The sequence below is a fragment of the Typopeltis vanoorti genome, chromosome 3, assembly GCF_054136105.1.
Source record: "Typopeltis vanoorti isolate ZY-2024b chromosome 3, IOZ_Tvanoo_1.0, whole genome shotgun sequence".
In the NCBI taxonomy this organism is placed as follows: domain Eukaryota; kingdom Metazoa; phylum Arthropoda; class Arachnida; order Uropygi; family Thelyphonidae; genus Typopeltis; species Typopeltis vanoorti.
The window spans coordinates 129,648,878-129,673,317 of record NC_143551.1 but is presented as its reverse complement, the minus strand read 5'-3'; the positions used below and the strand labels follow the sequence as shown (position 1 = coordinate 129,673,317).

Genomic DNA, 24,440 nt, shown 5'->3' with positions numbered 1-24,440 from the left:
TGACCAATGCAATGCTCCAATGATAATTTCTCCAAATCACTTGTTTACCATCACTGCTTTGCGATATGGCATGTTGTTATACTGGAAGGTGTATAAGCCAGTACCATAAAACTACCACAACGTCGGACATGTACAAGTGTCCTAAATATCACTGTAATGTTTAATCTATATCACAAAAGGCAACTTCCACACTGATATTCTGCTGCCTCCAAACATAAAACAACACACTAGAATACTAGAACAACTCACTCTGGATAAAAAATATTCTCCAGACATCCTCCATACTAAAACACATTCATCAGATTGTAGGAGTGTACGCAGCATGATTTACTGCTCCAGAAGACTAACTTCTACTGATCGGTTTGTGGGTTGCAGTTTAAGAAATTTCATAGTACCCAGCTTTGTCATGTGGAAATGCATACTCACCAACTGTAGCTACTTTCTTAAGATCTGTAAGTAAATATTTTAGGTATAGATAGGTTAAAATGTTCATATCTTAGCACTCAGCAGACTTTTATTTTGTCACAACATGGCCAACAGCAGATATAGAAATATCTAACTGAAGTACAACAGCACATGCATTTTTCCAAATTAGCATAAGGGTTGATTCAATGTCCAAATTACTGAATGAAAACTCTTTTTTTATTATTTATTCATTATTATATCTATATTTAATAGATATAATTACACCCTCCATAGACTCGGCAGACTCTTTATGGGAGGTTCATTCAACTGACAACATATCTATCATATAGAATCTTAAAATCGTTAAAAAAAAAAAACACTCTCAGTAATGCGTTCATTCAGTGACAATTCTCCATGTAAAAAATCTGCCCCTCACACCCCTCTTCACCACACTTTTACACAACTTCCAAGAATGACCTCTGGTGTGTTCCCCTCTCACCTTCTACTTGTTTTGTAATCCCCCTCTGGATTAATCTAATAAAATCTTCTAACTTAAATGTCTCTATCATATCTCCTCTCTCTTCCTCCTATCCACTAACCTCTGCAATCCGCATTTCTTCAACCTCTTTCCATAGCCAGTATTCCAAAGTCCCAATGTTGCCTTAGTCACTCGTCTTTGGACCCACTCCAATGTCTCCACATCACACTGAAAACCAAGTGATCAGATCTGAGCACACTAGTCCAAGTGTGGCCTGACCAGCGCCTTATACAGTGGCACAACCACTTCCTTATACTTACATGTTCAAGTACTTCTTATCATAGCAGCACTATGATGTGCAGCCTTTGTAACACTAGCAATATGCCCGTTAGACATCAGTCTACTGTAAACCATCACTCCCAAATCTCTAATCTCATCCACTTCCTGCAGTATGGCACCATTGATACAGTATACAGCCTTATATGCACTCCAAAATGCAACACCTTGCATTTATTGATATTAAAACTACAACCCTGCTCTTTTGTCCAAGTAAAAAGCCTATTCAAATTTTCCTGAAGGGATTCAGCAGTGCTACTTATAATTCTTCCCAACTTTGCATCATCAGCAAATAACTGAAGATCCCCAATCAGTCCACATGATATATACTGTTTACAGACAAGTTAAACAGCAGGGGCTCGAAACAGAACTCTGGGGCATGCTACTGGTTACCCTCCTTTTTTGAGACACTGCTCCATCATACACAACCTGCTGGTATCATTCAGAGAGCCAATCTCTGATCCATCTAACCAATATACTATCTATTCCCATCCTCTGCCGCTTGTACACCAACTACCAAACGCTTTTGCAAATCTAAGAATATCACTATATATGATTCTCCCTTATCAAAAAATGCAAGTAAATTACTAAAACAGGACCTAACCTTTACAAATCCATGATGACCATCAATAAAGAATGCTATGGCCATCAACCCAATCCTGTATTTTATTCCTTACCAATCTCTCCAGCACCTTGATCACAACCAGTTATACAGATTGGCCTATATAGTTGGAGACTTCTGTCTTAGAACATGCTTGTGGAATGGTACTATACTGCCTTCTTTCCACTCCTTAGGAACCCTACCCACTGCAAGACTTTCATTATATAACCAAGTCAGGAGCATAGCCAACTGTGGTGCACATCCTTAAGAATAGGTGGTGATATGTCATCCATTCCCACAGCCTTATTAACATCTAACCCGATCAACATCTGATATACCTCTGTTTCTTTCACTTCCAATTCTCCTAACACTTGCCTCTCTTCTATATATCAAACGCTTTTGCAACGACAATTCATGGAAACACCATCTGAGTTTCCATGAATTGTCAACATCTTTTTCACTCAGCTCATCTACCCAACATACTCGTGCTAATTGACTACAGAGCTTCCTATAATACCCTGCTTTATACTTCCACATGTATCCATTTTTGGCAGTGACTTTTTCTTGTTTCATCACTTCCCATAACTTTCTGATACCAAATGATGTCAGCTTTAGCATCAATTTCCTGATATGTACTCTCAAAGGAGGTTCAGGATACTATGAAAGCACTACATGATTAAGTTTATGTTATTATTAATCTCCTATCAACAATTTTCCTCCAAATTAGTCTATTACTTGTTACACTCCAATACTACCGTAACCAGCATTTGTGCCTCAGAAGGAAATTAGCTCTGCTCACATATTCTTGAATGTTAACAATGTCAAGTTCCTTTCTGATATCTTCATTTTTAATATGATTCTGCCATCTGTTCACTCCAATAATTTTTCTTAGAACTTCCATATTTCTGGTCTCTAGTCTTTGATCAACTGCTTTATATCTAACCCAACTCTCAGGTCCATAATTTGACCAATTTCTCCTTTATTACTAAATTTCTTCAACTGGCTCCTCACCTCAGCTTTGCTTATTCTGTCATCTATTTCCAGATCTAACTTGTTATCTTCACTCAAAACTGTGCCTAAATAGCTGAAAAATTTTACTTGTTCTATTGGTTCTCCATTGAAAATTTCTGTTCCTGCTGGTATTCATACTTTTGGTCTTTTTATTGCTGATTTTCATGCCAAATTTGTTACAGCTGTTTTACTGTAAAAATCTCACACAATTGTTTTACTTATTATGTCCATTTTTTTACAGTGCTATAATTGAGTGAAAGTTTCAATGATGAGAAATACATTTTTGTTATGTAATAAGATAATGTATATATCTTATGTTTCACTTTGCATTTAGCAATACAATTCTATGCTTAGCATTACGAGACTGGCATGTAGCCAATGTGGTAGCAATATTAAAGGAGACAAACGTAATTAAGCAGCAAACTTGCGCACCGTATGTCGTAATCCTTAGGGAATAATGCAGAAATGTATGTATGTTTATAGTAGTGTTCGTATGTCGCACTATTACTGTACAAAGTGCGAGCACTGTAGTGACGTCAGCCATTGTCACCTGAGTTTCACTTTGAATCTCAGTAACCAACATGCATGTTATTTGTGTTTTTAGAACAGCTGTCAGCTGGGAAGGAGACTTGGAAAGATCTAATAAACTACTGAGTTAAGTTCTCTAATCTTGGAAAAGTTTTTTTATGCATCTTTAATTACTCTCCAAGGATACAGAATTGTGAAGTTACTAATTGAAGGACAGTATAATGTATCTAGTAATGAAGTGACTTCACACACAAACTTTGTTTACACTTGGATAAAGGATGAAACTAAGAATATAACTTCTTGGCATCTTCAATTTATAACGTATCAAACTTTGTATACGAGACAAGTGATACATGTTCCAAGGAGCAATATGGAATCTGCAGTAAAGTTCCTTTTATTAGAAGTGCAGTTATAATAAAGTTCCTTTTATTGTAACTGCTTAATTAAATGCATTTCCACTGTCTGAGTGATTATTCTTCATTACTACTTCAAAAAAAATGAAAGAAAGATGTGTTTTAGGAAACTTGCTTACTGAAAGAAGACATGCAAGTATATTAGTTAAGTGAGACCTTTTAACTTTTTAGTATTCTAAGGAATTTGAGAAAGAGAAGACGAGTGAATAAAAAAAATAAAATAAGTGCTGGAAAGTAAGTTTTATATGGCCAAAATGAAACAAATTGAACATAGCAATGCTATGTTCAGTTTGTTTTGTAGTATGGTATTTAATGTTATTTCCTTAGAACTGAATTTAATTGAGAATCAGAGAATGAAAGCATTTTCTTTGAGTCCATGCAGAATAATTCTAGAATCACCACATAGTTATCCTAAATATTTCATTAAAATGTAACAATTAGATATATAGAATACTGGAATTAACTGACTGTAATTCTAGAATATGAATGTCAGATCTTAAAGAGATTTATTTATTACAGAGAAATGTACCTGTTGTATATATTTGTAAGTTTACAGTCAATGTTAAATTTTTATACATATTAGAACCTCATTCTTTAGAATTCACAACATGCCAATTTTGAAGTCGATGCACCATCACAGACATGAATCTGAAACAAACTAAAATATATATATATATATATATATGCATTGTTATCTTTCTCCAACATGAGCTTAATATTTAGGTTGGATAGAGGTGGGAGAATAACATAGTTGGAGCAATCAACTTCAAATATAACACTACAATTTAGTTAGAGAATCCTGCACTAAACCACAAGCTAAGTTTGATATCTCCATTTCTAATATCAAGTTTAATGCCACTTTCTTTCATAATATGATCCATATAGATCATGTGCTTGTCTTACTTCCTTCTCTTTTCAAGAATGTGTGCATAAATCTTACCTGGATCACTTAGTAGAGAAATTCCTCTGCAATTCTTACATTCAGCTTTATTTCCTTTTTCATAGATGAGAACTATGAATGTTCTGCTCCAATCGTCTGGAATTCAACCTTCTGACCTGGGTCCTCTGAATTATGCAGTGTAGCAACTGCAAAACTTGTATACCTCCATGTTTAAGAATTTTTGGTCAAATATCATCTACTCCAGCTGCTTTTCCACATTTCAAGTTTTTTAATATTTTTTTCTACCTCATATATTGATATGTACTCCTGTTTGCATTCCTCTTGAAAATTTTCTAACACTGTTCGGTCAGTGCTTGTTTCATTTAACAGTCTTTCATAGTAATTATTCCAGACATCTAGGATATAATTATCATCTTTGAGGATATCCATTCATCTTTATCTTCCATATACAGTATTCTTTTCTCTATTTCTAAGGTTTTTCAATAGCCTCCAGATTTTGCCACCTTCTTGATCTTCTATATATTCTAAATGAAGTCTTTTGATTTTAGTTTAGCTACTTTTACACAGAGCTTAACTCTTACATTTTTCTTTGTATTCTTCTATGGAATTTGCCGAGTTACTTGCTAGGAACTTTCAGTATACTTTCTTATTTTTCTAGGAGCGCTTCTTTAACATTCTATGTCTGCTATGGTGTTCTTATTTTTCTATCCTTACTGACAACTTCACCACATACCTTATCAGCTGAATTAATCAATATTTCCTTCAGAGTATGTCACTAAGACACCAAGGTTTGATTCTTGTTTTCAAACTTTAATTTTTTTCTTCACTAATGTATAGCTGAGTCTACCTATTAGTTTACCTGTAAAAGCTGCTCAACCTAATTCTTTTTAAAACTTTCTTACATATTGTTCATTTCAATGTGTTATTCATTTTTATCCTACTTAGACCTAAGTGATAGTTTCAATTTCATATACTCTTGTATCCTAAACCAGCATGAAGATATCACTATCAACAATGACATAGCCTCATTGGCTTTTCTTATTTTTTGTGTCTTCTCTCCATGTTAACTTATGCACATCTTTATGTTGGAATATGAAACTTCAAAGGTGAGACCTAGTTAATATACGAAGTTTCTATATTATGTTATATACGCAGTTTATTGCAGACTAGCCAGAAAAGATCAAAAAGAGCAGTCACTGGGAACACTAGATTAGTAGCACATAAAATAATTTTGTCCATCATTCACTATTGCATAAAATTAGTTCTGCTCAAGTAAACACATGTATAGCAAGACAAAATTAAGTAGCACATCTCTCTTTACTTCAGGATGCTCACACTTACGGTCTGGTCTAAACCTAAAGCGGTATGTTTTGTGTAGGTGTGTTGTTGGGGAAATGTCAGAGAAAGAGAGAGAACTGGTAGAAATAACGAGAACTTTTCCTATCTTTCTAGAATGAGAGCTTAATCAGTCAAAGACTCAATGATTTATTGTTGTTTGGAAGAACAAGATATCCCCCAGAACTGGAAAACCAAATGCAGTGATCCCCTCTTCATAAGAAGCAATGATATAGCTGATACAACTGCACTCAACCACTAACCATTGCTTTTCTAAAAAATATGCTTTTTCTATTTAGCACACTAATACAGAGTCCGTCAAAAAAATGTACACACACACACTTTAACAGATGTCATCTATGGACTTTTTTCGAAGTTGGAACGAATTACTACCGTAATTCGTTCAATGTGTAGTATGATGCGGTCAATGTGTAGTATGATGTTCTCTCAAAAGATGTCGTTACTCACTTGAATACAAGCATCAACACGTGACCAGTAGGACAGTCAAACAAAATGGCCGAGGCACGATTGTCATTCAAGGACATTTTTAAAGCAGCTAAATGGAAAGTTTACATCCTGAGATTATTACAAGCAATGAATGAAGACAATCCTGATCAAAGAATGCAGTATTGTGAGTGGTTTCAACACATGGTAGATGGATGAAGAGTTTGTGAGGAAGATGGTTTGGTCTGATGAAGCACAATTTAAGCTTAATGGAACAGTGAATCGGCATAATTGTGTTTACTGGGCTCAAGAAAATCCAGGCGTTCATGTGGACAAGGCAGTCAAATTACTGGGATTCAATGTCTGGTGTGATTTTCATCTAAGGGGTTTAAATAGGATCATTTTTCTTTGAAGGTACTGTTACTGGTCAAGTGTACCTAGACATGCTATGCACATCCATTTTACCTGCCATTCGTGCACTTTATGGGCATGATCAAGTTCTCTTCCAACAAGATGGAGCACCACCACACTACCACCGAGATGCAAGAGAGCGAGTTTAGCCCCCCCCCCCACCATGTTCTCCTGATTTAACATACTTGGACTTCTACCTATGGGGGACTCTAAAGGATGTAGTGTATCGTAGAAAACCAGCTACACTGGTGGCTCATCGGAAAAAAATTGAAACAGCGTGCGCAGCAATCCCACTGGACAATGTTGCCCAAGCAGTAGTTCACCATAATAATAAGTGCTTGGATGCTAATGGTAACCACTTTGAGCACCTCGTGTAATTGTAGAAGTCAAATGTAATTTATTCATTCCTTGTCTGGATCCTGTGTGTATAAATTTAGTATTACAATTTCTATACGTTTTTTTTTTTTTTTTTTTGCTGAAGTGTGTATACAATTTTCTCTATGATCTCTATTGCAACTATTTAATTACTTAAAGCTTTGCTTGTTGCTAATTTCATTAGATTATTCAGTTATCTGGTGATGTTAGGAAATCACTATGATGTGCTGTTCAGTTAACTGAGGGCTTGGTTATCTGAGGAATTTTTGATTAATTTATAAGCCCCTAAGCCAAACCTGGTAGCATCAATGACTGTCCCCTTCAACTATCCAAACTACATAATTACTTCTGTAAAAAAAAAAACAAAGGATGTGAAATTCCAAGTACGAGAATATCAAACCTAGAATCCCCCCACCACAGGATCTGCTCTCTCTCTCTCTCTCTCGCAATTTCTTTGCATACGCTGCTTTCATTCATTTGCTTTCTTTATTGCTCTCAAATGGAGGAATTTTCAGTGGAAACTTTAAAGTTCACAACTCAAACTGGCTTCTTTCCTCTAAATCCACTAATCAAATAGGAAGAGAGACAACAAATCATTACCATCTTTGCAACATTTTTTTTTTCTCTTTAAATCAGCTCAGCTATCCTTGGTATTATGTCACCAAATGGAATTATTTCTGATTATGCTCCTCCTTTCTGTGGTCTCATTAATCTTTCTCTCTTTTGATCCCAAGATCTGCTCCAACCAAATAACAATTCTTGTCATGCTCAAATGGTCCAAGCTTCAAGATCTATAACCAATACTATAACCCAGCATAGCAAACTTCAATACAGTCATACCCGAAGTTACACGGTAGATGGGACCAACAAAAACCGCGTAAGTCGAATTCGCGTAACTCAGGGTATAATTTTGCATCTAATTTATATATACAAACATACAAAATATTAGTTAATTGGGACCAAAGGTTTACAAAAACAGCTATATTTTTTAAGAAATATAATCATAATTGTAGTTTTTCATACATAAAAAAAAAAGAAAGTTATTTCGATGTCAATGGTTTCATAAAATCTAATAGATTCATCTGACGGCATAATGTCTTTTTCTTGTTACGCAAAATTTCTTCATAGCAAGCTAATGATTTTTTTATTCCTTACCTTGTGGCTACAATTCGTTCCTCGTTAGAATCTATGTCCTCCAAAATCTGTAAACCTTTCTTTTATGATTGTTCTTACTGTGGATTCCTGTAGATCAAACTTCTTTACTAGCTCACAAATTTTCATTCCGCCTTCAAAATCCTTAATAATGTTGAGTTTTGTTTCCAAAATCAGTTTTTCTTTTCTTGCTAGCTGTTGAAGAATCGGACTTGCTTCTTTTAGACGACATTATTAATTTCTATGTGATAAAATTTTTATCAAGAACATAACATTAAACAATCACAAGGTTTGTAGACTATAAAAATCGTGTATGAATGGAGACCACGTGAAACACATCAGTGCTTGTTCACAGCATGTGCGACACTGGCAGATGCAGCCAGCGCCAGAAAGATACGACTATGTGAGGTAAGGTGTGAAGCGGGATGGGAATACATACATATAAGAAAGCGCGTAACTCCGGATTCGCGTAAGTTGGGGTATGACCGTACCACCAAAATTTATACTTCTCATATTTCTTGCAGGAATCTCACTTCTTTCCTAACTGGGATTTCCAGTCAATATTGAATTTCTCCTCTCAGGATGACTCACACTTCTAGCCCTCTTTGGCACAAACACATCCAAAGTCTCTTCAGCTTCCAAGAAATCTGGTGTTCTCTTCAAGTCACTATTTTTCCTCTACAACTTCTAACTCCCTTTTCTTAGCCTTAGAATACTTAAAATACCCAATATCATTGAGAAGAGTGGTTAGCATATCTACTCTTCCAGCCAAAAAGCTGCAGGTTTGCATCCCGCTGTGGACATGGATGTTTGTGATTGTCTGTGAAAATACTAGTGGTGGTGGACAGTAGATGGCACTGGTGTAGATGATGATGTAGTTGCAGTTCCCTGTAGTTGGTGGATTGAGTGGTGGAGATAGAGAGTTGTAGAGTAGGTGCCCTCCCTCGATGAGTCTTTGGACACCTTGAAGGTATCACATAATAATAATATCCCACCGAGTTTCTCCTCTAGTACCACTTTCTCATAGACATTAATTTCTGCCTTATAACTTTTCTATAGGCAGTGTCAGGAGTCAGCTGCCAGATGATATTAATACATAGTTCTTTGGAATCTATCAATACACAGTTCTTTAGAACAGTCCCCCCCCCCCTCAAAAAAAAAAAGGACTATAGCATACAGTTCAAAAAAATATTGAATTTATTTTTTTCCCCTAAACCACTTTTCCATACATAGCATTCTTGTGTTGCTGGCTTTGTACTATTTCATGGGTGAAATTGATTAAAAATATTTAAATAAAATAAATGAGATCACTGTATTCTAATTATTCTTCTATCATCAAATGTCCATTATGCATAAACCTACCACTGCATTATGAACCTGTTGATAAAAGTACTGAATAACAGACAAGTTCAAATAACATCAGTATAAACCCTTATACAAAAAAATACTTATTTTTCTGGGTAACCAATCTTTTTTTATTATTTATTAATTTTCCATATAAAATTTGCAAAGCTAAGCATATAATGAAATCTGAAAGAAATGAAATGAGTTTATTTAATTTCTTTCAGATATTTTTGTAATGGCAAATATATATTACTAAAAAGTTTTATCACTGCATTTTTTTCTTCATTATTAAAAATAATGCAGTATCTCTAATATTCTTATTAATGCACACAACATTCTGCATTGTAATGTGTGTGTTCTTATTTCTACCAATGTGCCACATTTAAATCCAAGTCTAGAGAGGTATTGTCCTTCACTAATCTAATTCAATAATTATGCACCAATATTCAAGTCTAGAGTTATAGATCCTCACTAACTGAAGACATTCTAGAAGGCTAACTTCAATGCAACAAATCCAAGACTTGCTTCAGTATGTTTAATGAAAAGAATTGAGGTGTAAGGAGTAGTGCAAAGCAACATAAAAAAAAGAAGACATTTTATTTCAAGACAAGCAACATTTTTTATTCAAAATACAATTATGATTAACTATAAAACTATCACTGTTTTGGAAATAATCTTATGAAGATAACCATCCAAAGAAAGGTAAGACACACTCCACCCACCATTAGCCAGACCCACCAATTACAAGATCTTTTTGCATGTGTTTCTAAGCGACTGCTCTCTACTTTAAGCTGTCCATAGTTCTGCTCAGCCAACTGAGAAGCATATCCAAGTGTCTAAGAGGAGGAAAAAAATCCATAAATAATATTTCAAATGACAACATAAGGTAGTATCCAACCTTTTTGACAGTGGTAGCAAGATTTCAAAAGAATATCCAAAATTTGAGAAGTAAATGAAGAAAACTGGCAATAAAATTCAAAAAATTGCAGAATATTCTTGGATTCATTTAAAAGTTTCATTAAAAGATGTCAGTTTAACTCTATGGTAACTACTACTACTACATTACAAAACACACATCAATGGAATGTTTGGGTCCTTATAATTTACTCCCCCCACACACACACTGGGATTCTAAACATGATACACCAATTCACCATAAAAAGTGAAGATGATAATCTGATAAACTGTAACTGGTTTTAGGTATATTCAGTTTCATGCAAGAAAAAGTTAACTCTTACACTCTAATGGTATTATAACAGGAATTAGAATTAAAATTAAAAAAAAACAGAAGTAGTAATCTGGTGAATGAATGAACTGATGTATGCCTAATTACTTGTATGTAATAATTAAATTACAACTTATAGCTGAGTAGCATTTTCGCTTCCAACAACAGACCAGGAATTTGAATCCGATTTGGGGGTATTGGTCTTTGTGAACATGTTTCAGGTAGTAGATGAGGTGCATCACCTGTGCTCAGCTTGCTTAAGAGGCATGAGCATGAAAAAGTTGTTTGAATTCTAGAGCACAGTTTCTGATTATTTTATTCTAAGCACTGAGTATAGTAATAATGTATTAGGGTTCTAATGTACTATGGCACTAATATATAATTAATTTACTACAGTCTTCCGTGGATGAGATTCACAGACAGTAAGAAATAATTATCAATCAAATAAATAGTGGCCGGTGTCCTCTGGCATACACTAAAGATTCTCATCCCTAGCACACTCTGAAGCAAATATGGTTAACAATCTATCAATTCATACAGAAAAACAAATTGGCTTTCTTAATCAAGCTTGCATTCTTTCATGAGGCCAAAACTTGATATCTACTGATTACAAGGCAATGTTACTATTCTTCATCAGCACTCAACAACACAAAATGGCATATTATATCATCAAATATAGTTCACTTCTGCCACTAGAGGACCCCCCACTCCAAAACACCAACTTTAAAAGGTGAAAGAACTTGAATTTACAGCACACTGAAAATAGCATCCCCTGAGATTCTCATGGATTCCATATTCCACCAACATAGAAAACCGAATCACTGAGAGAGAGAGAGAATTTTCTTGTAGGTCTGGTGAGGTACGAGTGTTGATGAACATCATTCTCTGAGCTTCACATGACACTTTCCCAAATTCGACATTCATTAAATCTGCATTTTGGGTGGTTATGCCAGACAGTATATATGGTAATACAAGGATGACACTTACTCCTCTAACATGAATAACGTTTGTGGCATTTCTGCTTTAATAGTCTTAGCAAGAAACAATATCATTTAATCCTTTGTCCCAATTTTCTTCACTACTGTCACACCACACATATTCAAATCAGAATTATCAGGGAATTGTCTCTTCTTTCTGTGGCCAAACAGGAATCCTTTTGCACATCTACCTCAAATTAATTGTTTTAAAAAAAAAAATTATCTTGAACCTGCAAGTTTTACTTGTGGCTGCTTCCCTCTGAAGATGAATACTTCGTTCATGCACAATCAACCACCCAAATACCAACTATTCCTTCACTACAGCCAAGGCATGATATATAACTTCTACCTTAAACATACAAGATAGCATAAAACCTTCACTGTAAGCAGCAACCAACCTACTGCTTGGAGCTTTTAGACAGAAGATGAGAAGCCACCTGCTGCAAGAACATCATCATCACTGCTACAGGGAGAATGGTTCCTCAACCTTTTCTACCAATAATGGAATGAACAAAAAAAATTCTAATTGAGCAGGGAAATAGAACTGCTATCCACTTCACAAATTAGAAGCAACACCAGAAAAGTTTGGTACTTGGCCAAAATTCTTCTATTTCCTTACCTACATAATAGAATCATGAAATGGAACTTTGTCACAACCCCCCCCCCCTTTTTTAAAGTAATAACTGAACCAATGGAATGGATATAAGCAAACTGCAAACTGCCTAAAATTCATAAGAGAAACATTAATTAATGATATTTTCTTGGGACTGAATTAAAACTGTCAGTGGATTCCACAGACTATAGGTCACACATCTTTGATATAAAGTAATGATAAAATGAATAAAATACCAATAAATAATAGACATTTAAACATGCAAGTAAGGATGTTATTTTTCATATAATTTCTATATATTCTATAATTCTATTTTGTATTTCTGTGTATATTAACTATTTTTATAATAACTACTGCAAAAATAAGAAAGCATGGAATCTATCATACTTACTGAAGGCTAACGTTTGGTTGGCTCAGTCTACATGTGTTTACATATTTAAGTCCAAGGACAAAGCCCAGGATTTTATACCTTATTACTGTTAAATTCATATAGCAAGCATAACTTAGAAACTTAGAAAAATACTGAAATATACACTGGAATAAAATTCACTTATATTTTTGAATTAGAAATGATAATTAGGGAACAAATGCATTTCTTTTCATCACAGTGTGTCGAAGAAAATTATGCAAACTAGAGTATTCCAAGATTAGGGATGGGCTTGATGAGAACATGGCATGTTTGCCCAGTTTCAAACCTGTAACTCTTCACAAGATGATTTTATGGGTGACATTAAATTAGGACAGTATGCTGAATCCGTCAACTGTGAGAATCTGATATTTTCCAGTCAGTGGTGTAAACTTTTCACTCATCCTCAACAGAACACAAAAGGTACTGAGAAATTTATATGAACTACCTTGTAAGATATGCTTGCATAATTGCAGCAACAGAAATGATGAACCCAGTTTTTATCTTGGGCATCAACTTTAATTCCAAAACACAGTATGCAAACTTTTTTTTTCTTTTTTTTTAATTTAAAAGTGCAAAATTTCATTTCTGATTCTATTGTAAATTCACCACACAAATAAGTAAAGTCAGGACAATATTCATATTTAAAAAGGATTTTTTTTAAAATGTTAATCTCAATGACAAAAGATTGTAAACCTACAATCCATTAGTACTATGGATGAATTAACAGATAATCCAAAAAGTTCATCCAAATAGTTAAATGTCAAATTTCAAACCATACAAGAAATGCAACTGAAAACAAATGGCCAATGAAGGATGTGACAGTGCAGTTTTGATATACTATGTTAACTATTGCTATCCCTCCCTTTCCTCATTCCTGATTCTGAAAACAGAAACGGGATCTTCATGGGGAAGGGAGAGCTCATGTCAGCAGTTGATATTGTCACCTCACCTTTAAATACTGGTACCCACTAGTAACAATCATCCAATGCTGTGTTAACTTGGGATAGCACTCTCCTGCAGGTCTGATACGAGTATGAAATTTTTACATATAAACTGTTCCACTTTAAGGACTTCAAATCGAAGCAATGGCAGCGCAAAATGTATAGATAACATGAATATGCCACTGATGGTCTTATCCGTAACTATCTGCACTTTCAATTTTCTACACCACTACATTTTCAGCAGAAAACATTACATCACAAATATGTGAATTTTCTGATATGGAAATTAATCAGATAAGGAAGTGGTTTAAATCCTTATTTACTGAATGTAATTATGGATGAAATAATAATAGAATTCAAAAAACAAAAATGAAAATTTAAATTTGGATATGCAGATGATATAGTATTACTTGAAGCAAATGAAGATGACCTACAGTTATTTAAACTAAAACATATATGCAGTTAACTTAGAAATAAAAATACTAATATTGAACATGAAAACAATGGTAAATGCAAAAACACTAATAAGATGTTTATTAACATCACTATGTGAAATTTACATAGAAACATCACAATGCACACTGTGCCTGTTAAATAACAAAACAGAATTTTTATAGACTTATTGTAAATAGAATTGGGCTCTTTCCAGTGAGCACATACACACTGCAACAGCTTCATTAGTTCTCACATACATGCTGCTTGAGTGAGGCAGTGTTAGTGCCACATGTCAAAAATTCGAAAATGGCTGACCAAGATCACACCATTTTAGACAGAATTGTGACTGGTTATGAAGTGTTCTGCATCTGATATGATCCAGAAACAACATAGCAAACTATGGAATGGCAGTTGCTGCTCGAAGACAGCAAAAGGTTCAAATGTAGAAATCTTGAGTCAAAACAATGCTAATGTTTTCTTTGATGTTCATGGAACTGTTCATAAGGAATTTGCTCTGGAGGGATAAACAGTTAACAGTCAGTACTATTTCAATGTCATTCAACATCTGAATCCACTCGAGATAAGTATGAGAGGAGCATTACTGAACAAACAGCTGGCTGTTGCTGTACAAAGCGTCTGTGCACCGCGAATTAAACATGAAATGGTTTCTCATTTCCAAATCAACCACAGTGCTTGAACATCCACCGCTTTTGCTAGATCTGGAACTGACAAACTTTTTTTTTTTTTTAATTGAAGATGAAATTCAAAGGATGCCAGTTTGACTTAGTGGAGGTCATCTAGAAGTGTATGACTGCTGAGCCGAATGCTATACCTTTGGATCACTACCAGCAGTGTTTTAAAACTTTGTATGAATAATTTCAATATTGTATTGGGTTAAGGGGGAGATCATTGAAAATAAATAAATGATCAAAATGGGATCAAAATGGAATAGTAAAATTAATAAAATGACATCTATGAGAAAATTTGAAGATAACAGACCACTTAAAAAAACTAACTTCACTGTAAAGGGAGCCTTTCATCTAGTGTTATTTATATAATAAGTATGTAGCACAGTATTTATATTTGAATTTGAAAGAAGCAAATAAGATTTGCAAATTACTTTTAAGAACTTTGTTGTAATAGAGAAAATAATAAAAAAAAAATAATAACAATTAGATAATTTGAGAATATTTCTGTTTATCTTTTAATATAATGCATACCTCAATATCTTTACGAATAATATGGCCTGCCAAGAGACTGTTCTGCTTTAGGTTTTGGACTAGCAAAACCATATCTTCTGCTACTTTCTCCTGCATGCTATGATGATAACGAAGTACAGCATCCAAATCCTCTGGTGGAAGATTGCCTGCACTACTCTGACGGTGACGAAGACCATTACTTCCTAGAATTTAGAAACAAAGTGAAAACCCAAAAAGGCTAAAACTGAATTAATATTATGGAGTAATTAGTGTAATTTTGCATATAGTAGTGCTATGTGCAAATTAGTAGAGAAAAATTTAAGAATGCTAGCAAACCTCAGGTGTTGGTTATGATTTACATTATTTTAACAGTACTAATTCACCAACATCATACTGCCATAAATAAAATGAAGTTTGTTACAGATTTATAACGAACTTCTAAGGCTTCATAGAAGCTTGTTACAAAGGTTATGTTGAAATTCTTGCAAGTTCTGGTGCAAGGATCACATAACTAATACAGTTCACTCTTACTACAACAAACTTCTCTTGCACAGAATTTTAGATGTAGAGCTTGGTTGAGTTCAGTAGTTTGCTATAACAGACTGTACCATGATTTTTTTTATATGGCTCCCACCCACAAAAGGTTTATTTGTAATTTGTAAACCTATGAGATATTTCTAATACAGAATTCCTGCAGGCTGATCTAAATAAACATCTATGGGCAAATGATACTCAGGAGGTGATATGCTACAAATAGGCAATGAAGCCAGAGATATGGGAATGCTGGCAGACAGATTCAAGTTTAAGGGACAACAATGATAAGGTGGTTAAGTGCTGGCTAACTGCCATGTTGAAATAAATACTAACTTGCAAAGACCACATTACCTACTGTGCTTAGATATAGTCACCTGGGCTCCGAAGAAATGAAGAGACAACTGAAAAATCAACTAGACCTATGGAATGCTGTATATGCAGACGAGCTAAAGGAATGCGGTCTACAAAGTTTAAGAAATAGGATGAGAGAAGATATGATATAAACATACAAGCTGGTAAGGGGATCTTTCAATATAGATGCAAGAAAAATTTCACAAGAGCCTCTGTAGCTGAAATAGTATCAACGATGCTCTTTAATTGGAACTACCTGGGTTCAAATCTCATGTAAAATACAAAAAAATCTATCAGGACTTTTCCAGTGATGATGAGTTAGCAGTCTCATAAGGGTTTTTCATCCTACAAAACAAGCAAACCAACCACAAAAATATGTGCAACTTACAGATATAGCAGACAGGATTAATTGCCCTATCATATGCAGTAAACAGGTCTCTAAGAATAAGAAGCTAAATTACTTTGCTGTGAAAGGCCATTGGCTTCACATGAAAGGGAAGATAGGATGGGAAATTTCACAGTACATAGCAGGCAGGGGATGAGAGAGAAAGAACTTGGGGTAATAATTCCTACATCTAAGTAGGGGTATAAACTAGGATGCATGACACATAAGTTCTTCTCAGAGCATGTGGTGGATAAATAAAAAAAAAATCATCTTTTTAAATTTTTTGCAAAAAAAAAAAAAAAATTGTTTTGCAATTTAGCCTGGTATGAGATCATTGTCCCACTTATCAGATGCCAGTCATAGCAAAAAAAAGTTACTATTATTTAAAATTGTTTTGTCAATCAAAACATCTCAATTATAGCACACAAAGAAAAGGTTATTACAATTATAGCATGAAAAAAAAACAAAAAAAAAAACAGTTATTACCATTTAAAATTATTTTGTCAATGAAAATGGAATTATGAGAAGAAGAATGGGGAAAAGATGAATTTCATCACTCATTGTGAGATTGCTATTCCAGTTATTAGACATGAAATGGCTTGAAAAAGTTCCATGTTTGGTCTCTAGAGAAGAATTTTTTGTATTTAAAATAATACATACAGTTAACCCTTCAACAATGCAGGGGTTAGGGGTGCCAACCCTCCGTGTTGTTTGAAAATCCACGTATAACTTTTGACTCCTCAAAACTCTACTAATAGCCTACTGGAAGCCTTACCGATAACATAAACAGTCGATTAACATATATTTTGTATGATATGTATGTATGTATTACGTACTATATTCTTACAATAAAGTAAGCTAGATAAAAAAGAAAATGTTATTAAAGAAAATCATAAGGAAGTGAAAATACACTTACAGTTCTGTACTGTACTTATCAATACCGTAAGTTTATGTCATCTGTTTACAAGATGAATCGTCTGTCTGTCAGTATTATCTTATATGATACAAAATACTGTAGGTGTTATATGTATTACTAACACTACACATCACAAATGAAAAGATAATGTGAAAAAGAAATTCATATTTATTTACAGGTATAATGATTCATTCACTGATAAAATGAAGCAGCAATATAATTGCTGTATGGTAGGCTACTACAATTGAGCCTCGATGAGTCTTTGAACTCCCTGGAGGTGTCAAATAATAATAATAATAATAAAAAATAATAATAATAATATGATTGTTTCGCATTAGCCTAGCTTATACACTAATGAATGAATCATTATGAAAATTTTATTTTATGCTAATTAAATAATTAAGTTTAACTAATTAATTCATTAATAACAGTTAATTTTATGCAGTTATGATTTATGATTTATTATAAGATCTGATAATGTTGGAGTCTTGACAAGTAACAGACTGATTTGGAGGAAAATTGTAGATAGGAAGTTAGTAATGATGTAATTTTTTCATGTAGTACTGTCATATCCTGTACACCCCTTGAGGGTACATGGCAGGAATTTGATGATGATGATGATGATGATTTATTACTGCAACTTTAAGATTGTTTTCCATTTCGCTCGACTGCAAATGGCCATGTATGGTCTCTAAGTGTTTGTGTGAGTAAGTTTTGATAAATTTTAACTTTTTTATAATAGATTTGTGTATTTTATGGTAGTAAATGATAAAATACACTAGTATCTACATGTATTTAATGCATTCATGATATACTTATTTTTTTCGATATTTCTAAGCTACGAGGTTCATCTGCAAGTTTTTTCAAATTGTCGGAAATCTCTAAAAAAATTTTCCAACATATTTATTGAAAAAAAAAAAAAAACTTATTCGAAATAAGTGGATCAGTACAGTTCAAACCCACGTTCCTCAAGGATGAACTGTATATATCTTAAACAATAATTTAAAACATCCTTAGTCCACTGACAATACTAATAATCAGAGGTTTATAACATTTTGTGGGTGAAAGTCACAAAAAAAATAAAAATAATAAATAAATAATAATAACAATAAATTCCCATAATTCATCAACATTATGCTGGCACAGAATTATTAATCTCAATACAAATGAACTGAATGAAACAAAAACGAAGCATGTGGATATCTTGCGTTTATCCAAAATCCCAAATTTATCCAGCCAGACTGGAGTTATTTCAATATATATAATTTGTATGCACTTTTTCTCTTTATGCTAAATACAAGACTTAAAATAGCTCAACAAATATTTATTGAAATAATTCCATATATGTAGTGTTATATTCATGCAATAACGATCAGAGAAAGAAGAAATATAATATTCAACACCAAGCACAAGGATAAACTTCTTGAATTGCAAGCAACAATCTCAATTAGGATGACATAGGCAAACATTAAAATGGAGAAATGGAGAATGAGACTATTATTGGTACCTATGTTCCCAAAGGAGGTTCAACTAAGGAGGAAGTTTACAGACTAGTTAGCTAAAAGGTTAGTATATTCATGTTCCATCCATCCAACAGGCTGTGGGTTCAAATCCTGCCACAGAAATGGATGTTTGTGACTGTCTTTAGGTGGAAGTGAATTTCATAGCCTGGTGCAAGACCATTTAGTGTCTCATTTACTATATGTCTGAAGTGGCTTGAAAAAAAAAAATTCCATGTATGGTTTCTGGATTATGTAAAGAATACATAAAAATGCAAAACAAATATATAAAATTAATAAAAAAAACTCATTAGCTCACCTACTGTAATAATATGGTACTATACTTGAAACTCGATTGTAACCTCCACAGATTCAAAAGACTCATCGCAGGAGACCCAATCAAGACACTAACAACTCTCCACACAAAAAATCTACTCCGCACACCCTTCTTCACCACATCTTTATCCCCCACCTATATAGTTATAGTCAGTTGTGAAGTAACAAAACATATTATATACATTTTAGTCGTAAGAATGTTTCAGATTCATATCTGTGATGGTGCACTGACTTCAGAATCAGCATGCCGTGTATATCCAAAGAAGCTTGAGTATATAAAAAATGAAAATATTTACTTTAAAACATATAAATATATACAACAGATAAAAAACTCTTTTTATCTCTCTAGGAAATCTAATATTTCATATTCTCTACAGAATTACAATTAATAAATTAAATTTCTACTGTTCTATATATATATATAACTTTTTAATACATACAAATAATTAAATGGTCATTCTAAGAATTACTCACTATGAGCACAATAAAATTCTTTCACTCTGGCTGTCATAGTAAAAATACATTTCTGAGGAATAACATCAAATACTATACAAAATAATTTGAACACAGTATTCAGCTGAAAGTTCTGCAATTTCACTTGGCCATATGAGAAGTTGCTTTGCATCATTTATTTTATTGTTTTTACTCATTCATTCATTCTGCTTATCTCTCAAATTACTTAGAATACATTCAAAGTTAGAAGGTCTCACTTAACTATTATAGTTGCATATCTTCTTTCAGTAAGACAGTTTCCTAAAACTCATCTTTCTTTTATTTATTTATTTTTTTTTTTTTTAAGTAGGCATGAAGCATAATCATATGCTTCATGCCAATAAAATGTATTTAACTGGGTAGTTTCAAATGCACTTCCAATAAAAAGAAGTTTACAACAGATTCTATCATGCTCCTTGGAACACATTACTTGCTTCTCATATAGGAAGGCTTGATATATTATTCTGTTCTTCAATTATTAACTTCACAGCTCCTCCTTAGAAAGTAGTTAAAGATGCATATAAAAACTTTTCCGAGATCAGATAACTTAACTCGATAGATTGTTAGACTTTCCAGCTCTTTTCCCCTGCTTGCCTATTCCTTGCTTACTAGCATTCTTGTTACCCACTGACAGCTGTTCTAAAAAAAAAAAATCTGCATACCTATTACAGAGATTCAAAGCAATGAAGTGCTTTGAGTTCCATGCTTGCACACTGTATGGTCATAGTGTGATATACAAACACTATTATAAACAAACATACAATATTATACCCACATGATTTCTCTGCTGATAATATGGTTAATTATTTAAAATTACACTCAAGTCTCATTTATTACACTAACACTTTACAGTTCTGATAATTCCGACAAATACAATTGCATTGATAAATGCAAACATATACATATACATATCCAATTCTCCATTTACACGGTAGATTGGTTCCAGAAAATCCATGTAAAAAAAGAATACAATGCAATGAAAAAATAGAAGAATGGTTCCAGATGTGAAAACCCGATACGAATAATTAGTTATTTTCAAACAAAACATGAAAATCATTGAATAAAACACTATTTAATTTTAATGGAATATATTCTTTTTAATTTTAAATACTTATTTAAAGTATATACTAATAAAACAGAAATTCGAAAAAGGCTCAAATACACCTGGCACACATGGTTATTAGTTAAATTTTATTCACAGTCACTTTCCAATAGTAGCTGCATTCTTTTGTGTGAGACTGGAATTAAATCACTTCAATCACTTGAAACACTTTGGCCATCCTGTTCATACTGTAATAGGGAAATATTTTCTTCAGTAAAAGGAACTAAATTAACACTAATTTTCAATAATTCTGAAGGTTGATTTTTTTTTTTTTTTTACCACGAACTCTGTTAATTGTTGATATCCTGTTTTGACTAGATCTTTGTATAATTCATCATACTGCACCATACATGACTTCAGTTCAAGTTTAAACTATTCAGCTCGTTCGGTATTTGGATCATGTGTAAGAAAATGACTTTGCAATTTACTAGCCATTTGAAGCCCTTCTTTAATTAATCTTGCTGTGAGTGGAACAATGGTTTAATCATCATCACTTTTTTCTTTTTCACACATTCTGGCCAAGTAGCTTTCCAGCATGCATTTAAAGTTGATGGTTTCAATTCTGATAATGCCAACTTAGCAAGTTTGATGCAATCCAAAATAGAAAATTTCTTCCACACATCAATAACTGTCAGTAGATTATTCTTATCTAGTTTATCCAAAATGTATTGGAATGTTCTTCTTATTTAGTAAGTTTTGAAGATAGCGATCACACACTGGTCTAGTGGTTGTATTAAGGATGTTGTATTAGGTGGCAGAAAACAAAATTCCACATTTGGGTGTTCTGAAAAAGGATGGCCAGATGCATTATCTATAATCAATAAAATTTTAAAGTCATATTTTTTTTCACCATCAAATAGCATTTAACTTCTGGAACAAAACATTGAACCATTCATTAAAAATTTCTTTTGTAATCCAACCTTTTTTGTTTGCCTTCCAGTGCACTGGTAACGTGTTAAAATCCACACCTTTCATTGCATTGCCTGTGGTCTTAGACACAAACTTTATTGCACGAACAAAACACAAGACGTGTAACCATTTTGAATTGTAAACAAGAAATGATTGTTTAGTAAACAGCTTACTTCTTCCAAACAGCTTTATTTAGGTGGGCCTCCTGTAACGGACCAACTTAACTTCGAGGAATCAGCATAGCACCCTTCTGCTTCCAGGAACCAATGACAAGTGAATACAGAGGATCATCTGTTGTTGCCACAATTATCTACATTCTGTGGCTTAGCGTAATCCCTGATATTTAAAACATCGAGGGAGTTCTCCAAAATTCAAATTTAAGAATTCCATTATAATGGAAATACCCTATTTAACAGAACTGAATTCAAACAGAAAATTTAAAAATAAGCGCCATTTGAACCATGTTAAATCAAAATATGTAAAACTATGTAAAAATAAAATTCCTTTTGTTTTCTAAACCGTGTTATTTCAAAATCATGTAAAAAGAGAATTATCGTATTTTTAAAGATTATTTGATCATATAACAAAACATATTTTTCAATGAATTTTTCACTTAGTATATATAAAACTGGAAAAGGAATATAACAAGTAAAACATTTATATGAGAGTTTTACAATGCACTATGTGCTCTGAAAGAATACAGAGAAAAATATAAAAAAGGAAGGCCAATGTGTAAAAGTAACTAAAACAAAGTCATTAAAAAAGACTATGTTAAGAATACAAACAATATCAGAAAGGTGGCAAAATGTTCTAGGACTGTAGATAAAGATATTCTTATGTCTGGGGTAATATTATTATTATTATTATGTAACACCTACAGGGAGACCAAAGACTCATCGAGGGAGGGCACCTACTCTTCAACTCTCTGTCTCCACTACTCCACCAACAGTAACTACCTTCATCATCTACACCAATGCCACCTACCGCCAACCATCACCACTAGTATTTTCACAGACAATAACAAACATCCATGCCCACAATGGGATTCAAATCTGCAGCCTTCTGGCTGGAAAGCAGATACGCTAACCATTCAGCCAACCAGGCCGCCGAATTACTTTGGAAGATTTCAAATGAAACAAAAAGTGACAGAAGGTTAATGAAAACATTCAAGAGAAATGTAATTAGGAGTACATATCAATTATTTGAAGTTGAAAAAGACAAAAAACTTAATTATGTCAGTATAAGAGTTTTTACAGTAGTTTTCAATAGTGCATCATTCAGTTGGCCTGGTCACAGGTTTGAATTCCATGACTAGAGCAGCTCTCCATCCATAACAAAGAAAATAAAACAATGTAAAAATTACAGAGGAATTTCCCTACTGTGTATTCCAGGTAAGATTTATACAAGCACATGCAAGAAGACAGTAATGAAAATTGCAGAAGGAAAATTTGGAGAAGAATAAGTTGGTTTCAGGCAAAAGGGGTTGTCAAGATCAGTAATAAGTTTTGTAGACCTAGAAAAGGCATATGATGAAGTGCCCTGAGAAAAGCTGTTCAAAATGGTTTAATTATATGGTGTAAATGGCTCTTAAATAAATCCAGTACAATTCTGCAATATTCCTTACACAACTGACTATTTGCTGCAACAAATTTAGTGCGACTTATTTTTTAAAAAAATATAACATAAACTGAATATTAATTATAACTTTAATTAATACTTCCTCATCCAAGTCAAATTTCCATCATCAGGGATCACAGAACAATGATATGTGCATACAGGCAATAATACTGAATAAATGAGGCTGAAGAAAGGCAACCAAATGACATAGGAAGTTACTAATAATATAAGATTTTCATAATAGCTTGAACACCTCTTGAGGGCACATATTGGGAATTCAATGATGATCATAATCAGGATTTCAAATACCAAATGTGAGAAAACCATTCAAGCCAGAGTTCTTGAATAATTGGCTTATGAAAAGACAAATAACTATTTGTGCTCATGTATTCTGCAACACACACACACACTAATAGATTCACCCCAACTAATGCCAAAGGTTGAAATTATTACTCTATGAGATCCAAGAAGGATATACGTCCAATTAAAGGACTCACAGGTGGAGGGTGGTGGTAATAATAATAATTTTCTTGATAGGTTGATTGAAAGCAAATATTTATCATAATGATAACTTATTTTTTGGTCTACTATTTGTAAGTCTTCTATCATTGTATTATTATTCATGTTTATACTGAATTCAATTTTCAATAAACCAATGTAAATAATTGTGTCATATGAATATATAAATGTTTATATACTTACAAGTATATAATAAGTAGTCAAGTATATAACAAATAGGTCATATGAACAGGATATTTCATATAAT

General features: G+C 33.3%; 1 protein-coding gene across 3 annotated transcripts in view; it reads right to left on the bottom strand.

Moving 5' to 3' along the window:
* Positions 1-10,312: 10,312 nt before the first annotated feature.
* Use1 (Vesicle transport protein Use1) overlaps positions 10,313-24,440 on the bottom strand; it is an 87,204-nt gene continuing 73,076 nt past the window's right edge. For all 3 annotated transcript variants that reach the window (XM_090390848.1, XM_090390850.1, XM_090390849.1), the window contains 2 exons: positions 15,555-15,736; positions 10,313-10,570 (listed from right to left, as the gene is read on the bottom strand). In XM_090390848.1, the coding sequence (XP_090246974.1) occupies positions 10,391-10,570; positions 15,555-15,736 (362 nt within the window). In that variant the 3' untranslated portion in view covers positions 10,313-10,390. The remainder of the gene's footprint in view (positions 10,571-15,554; positions 15,737-24,440) is intronic.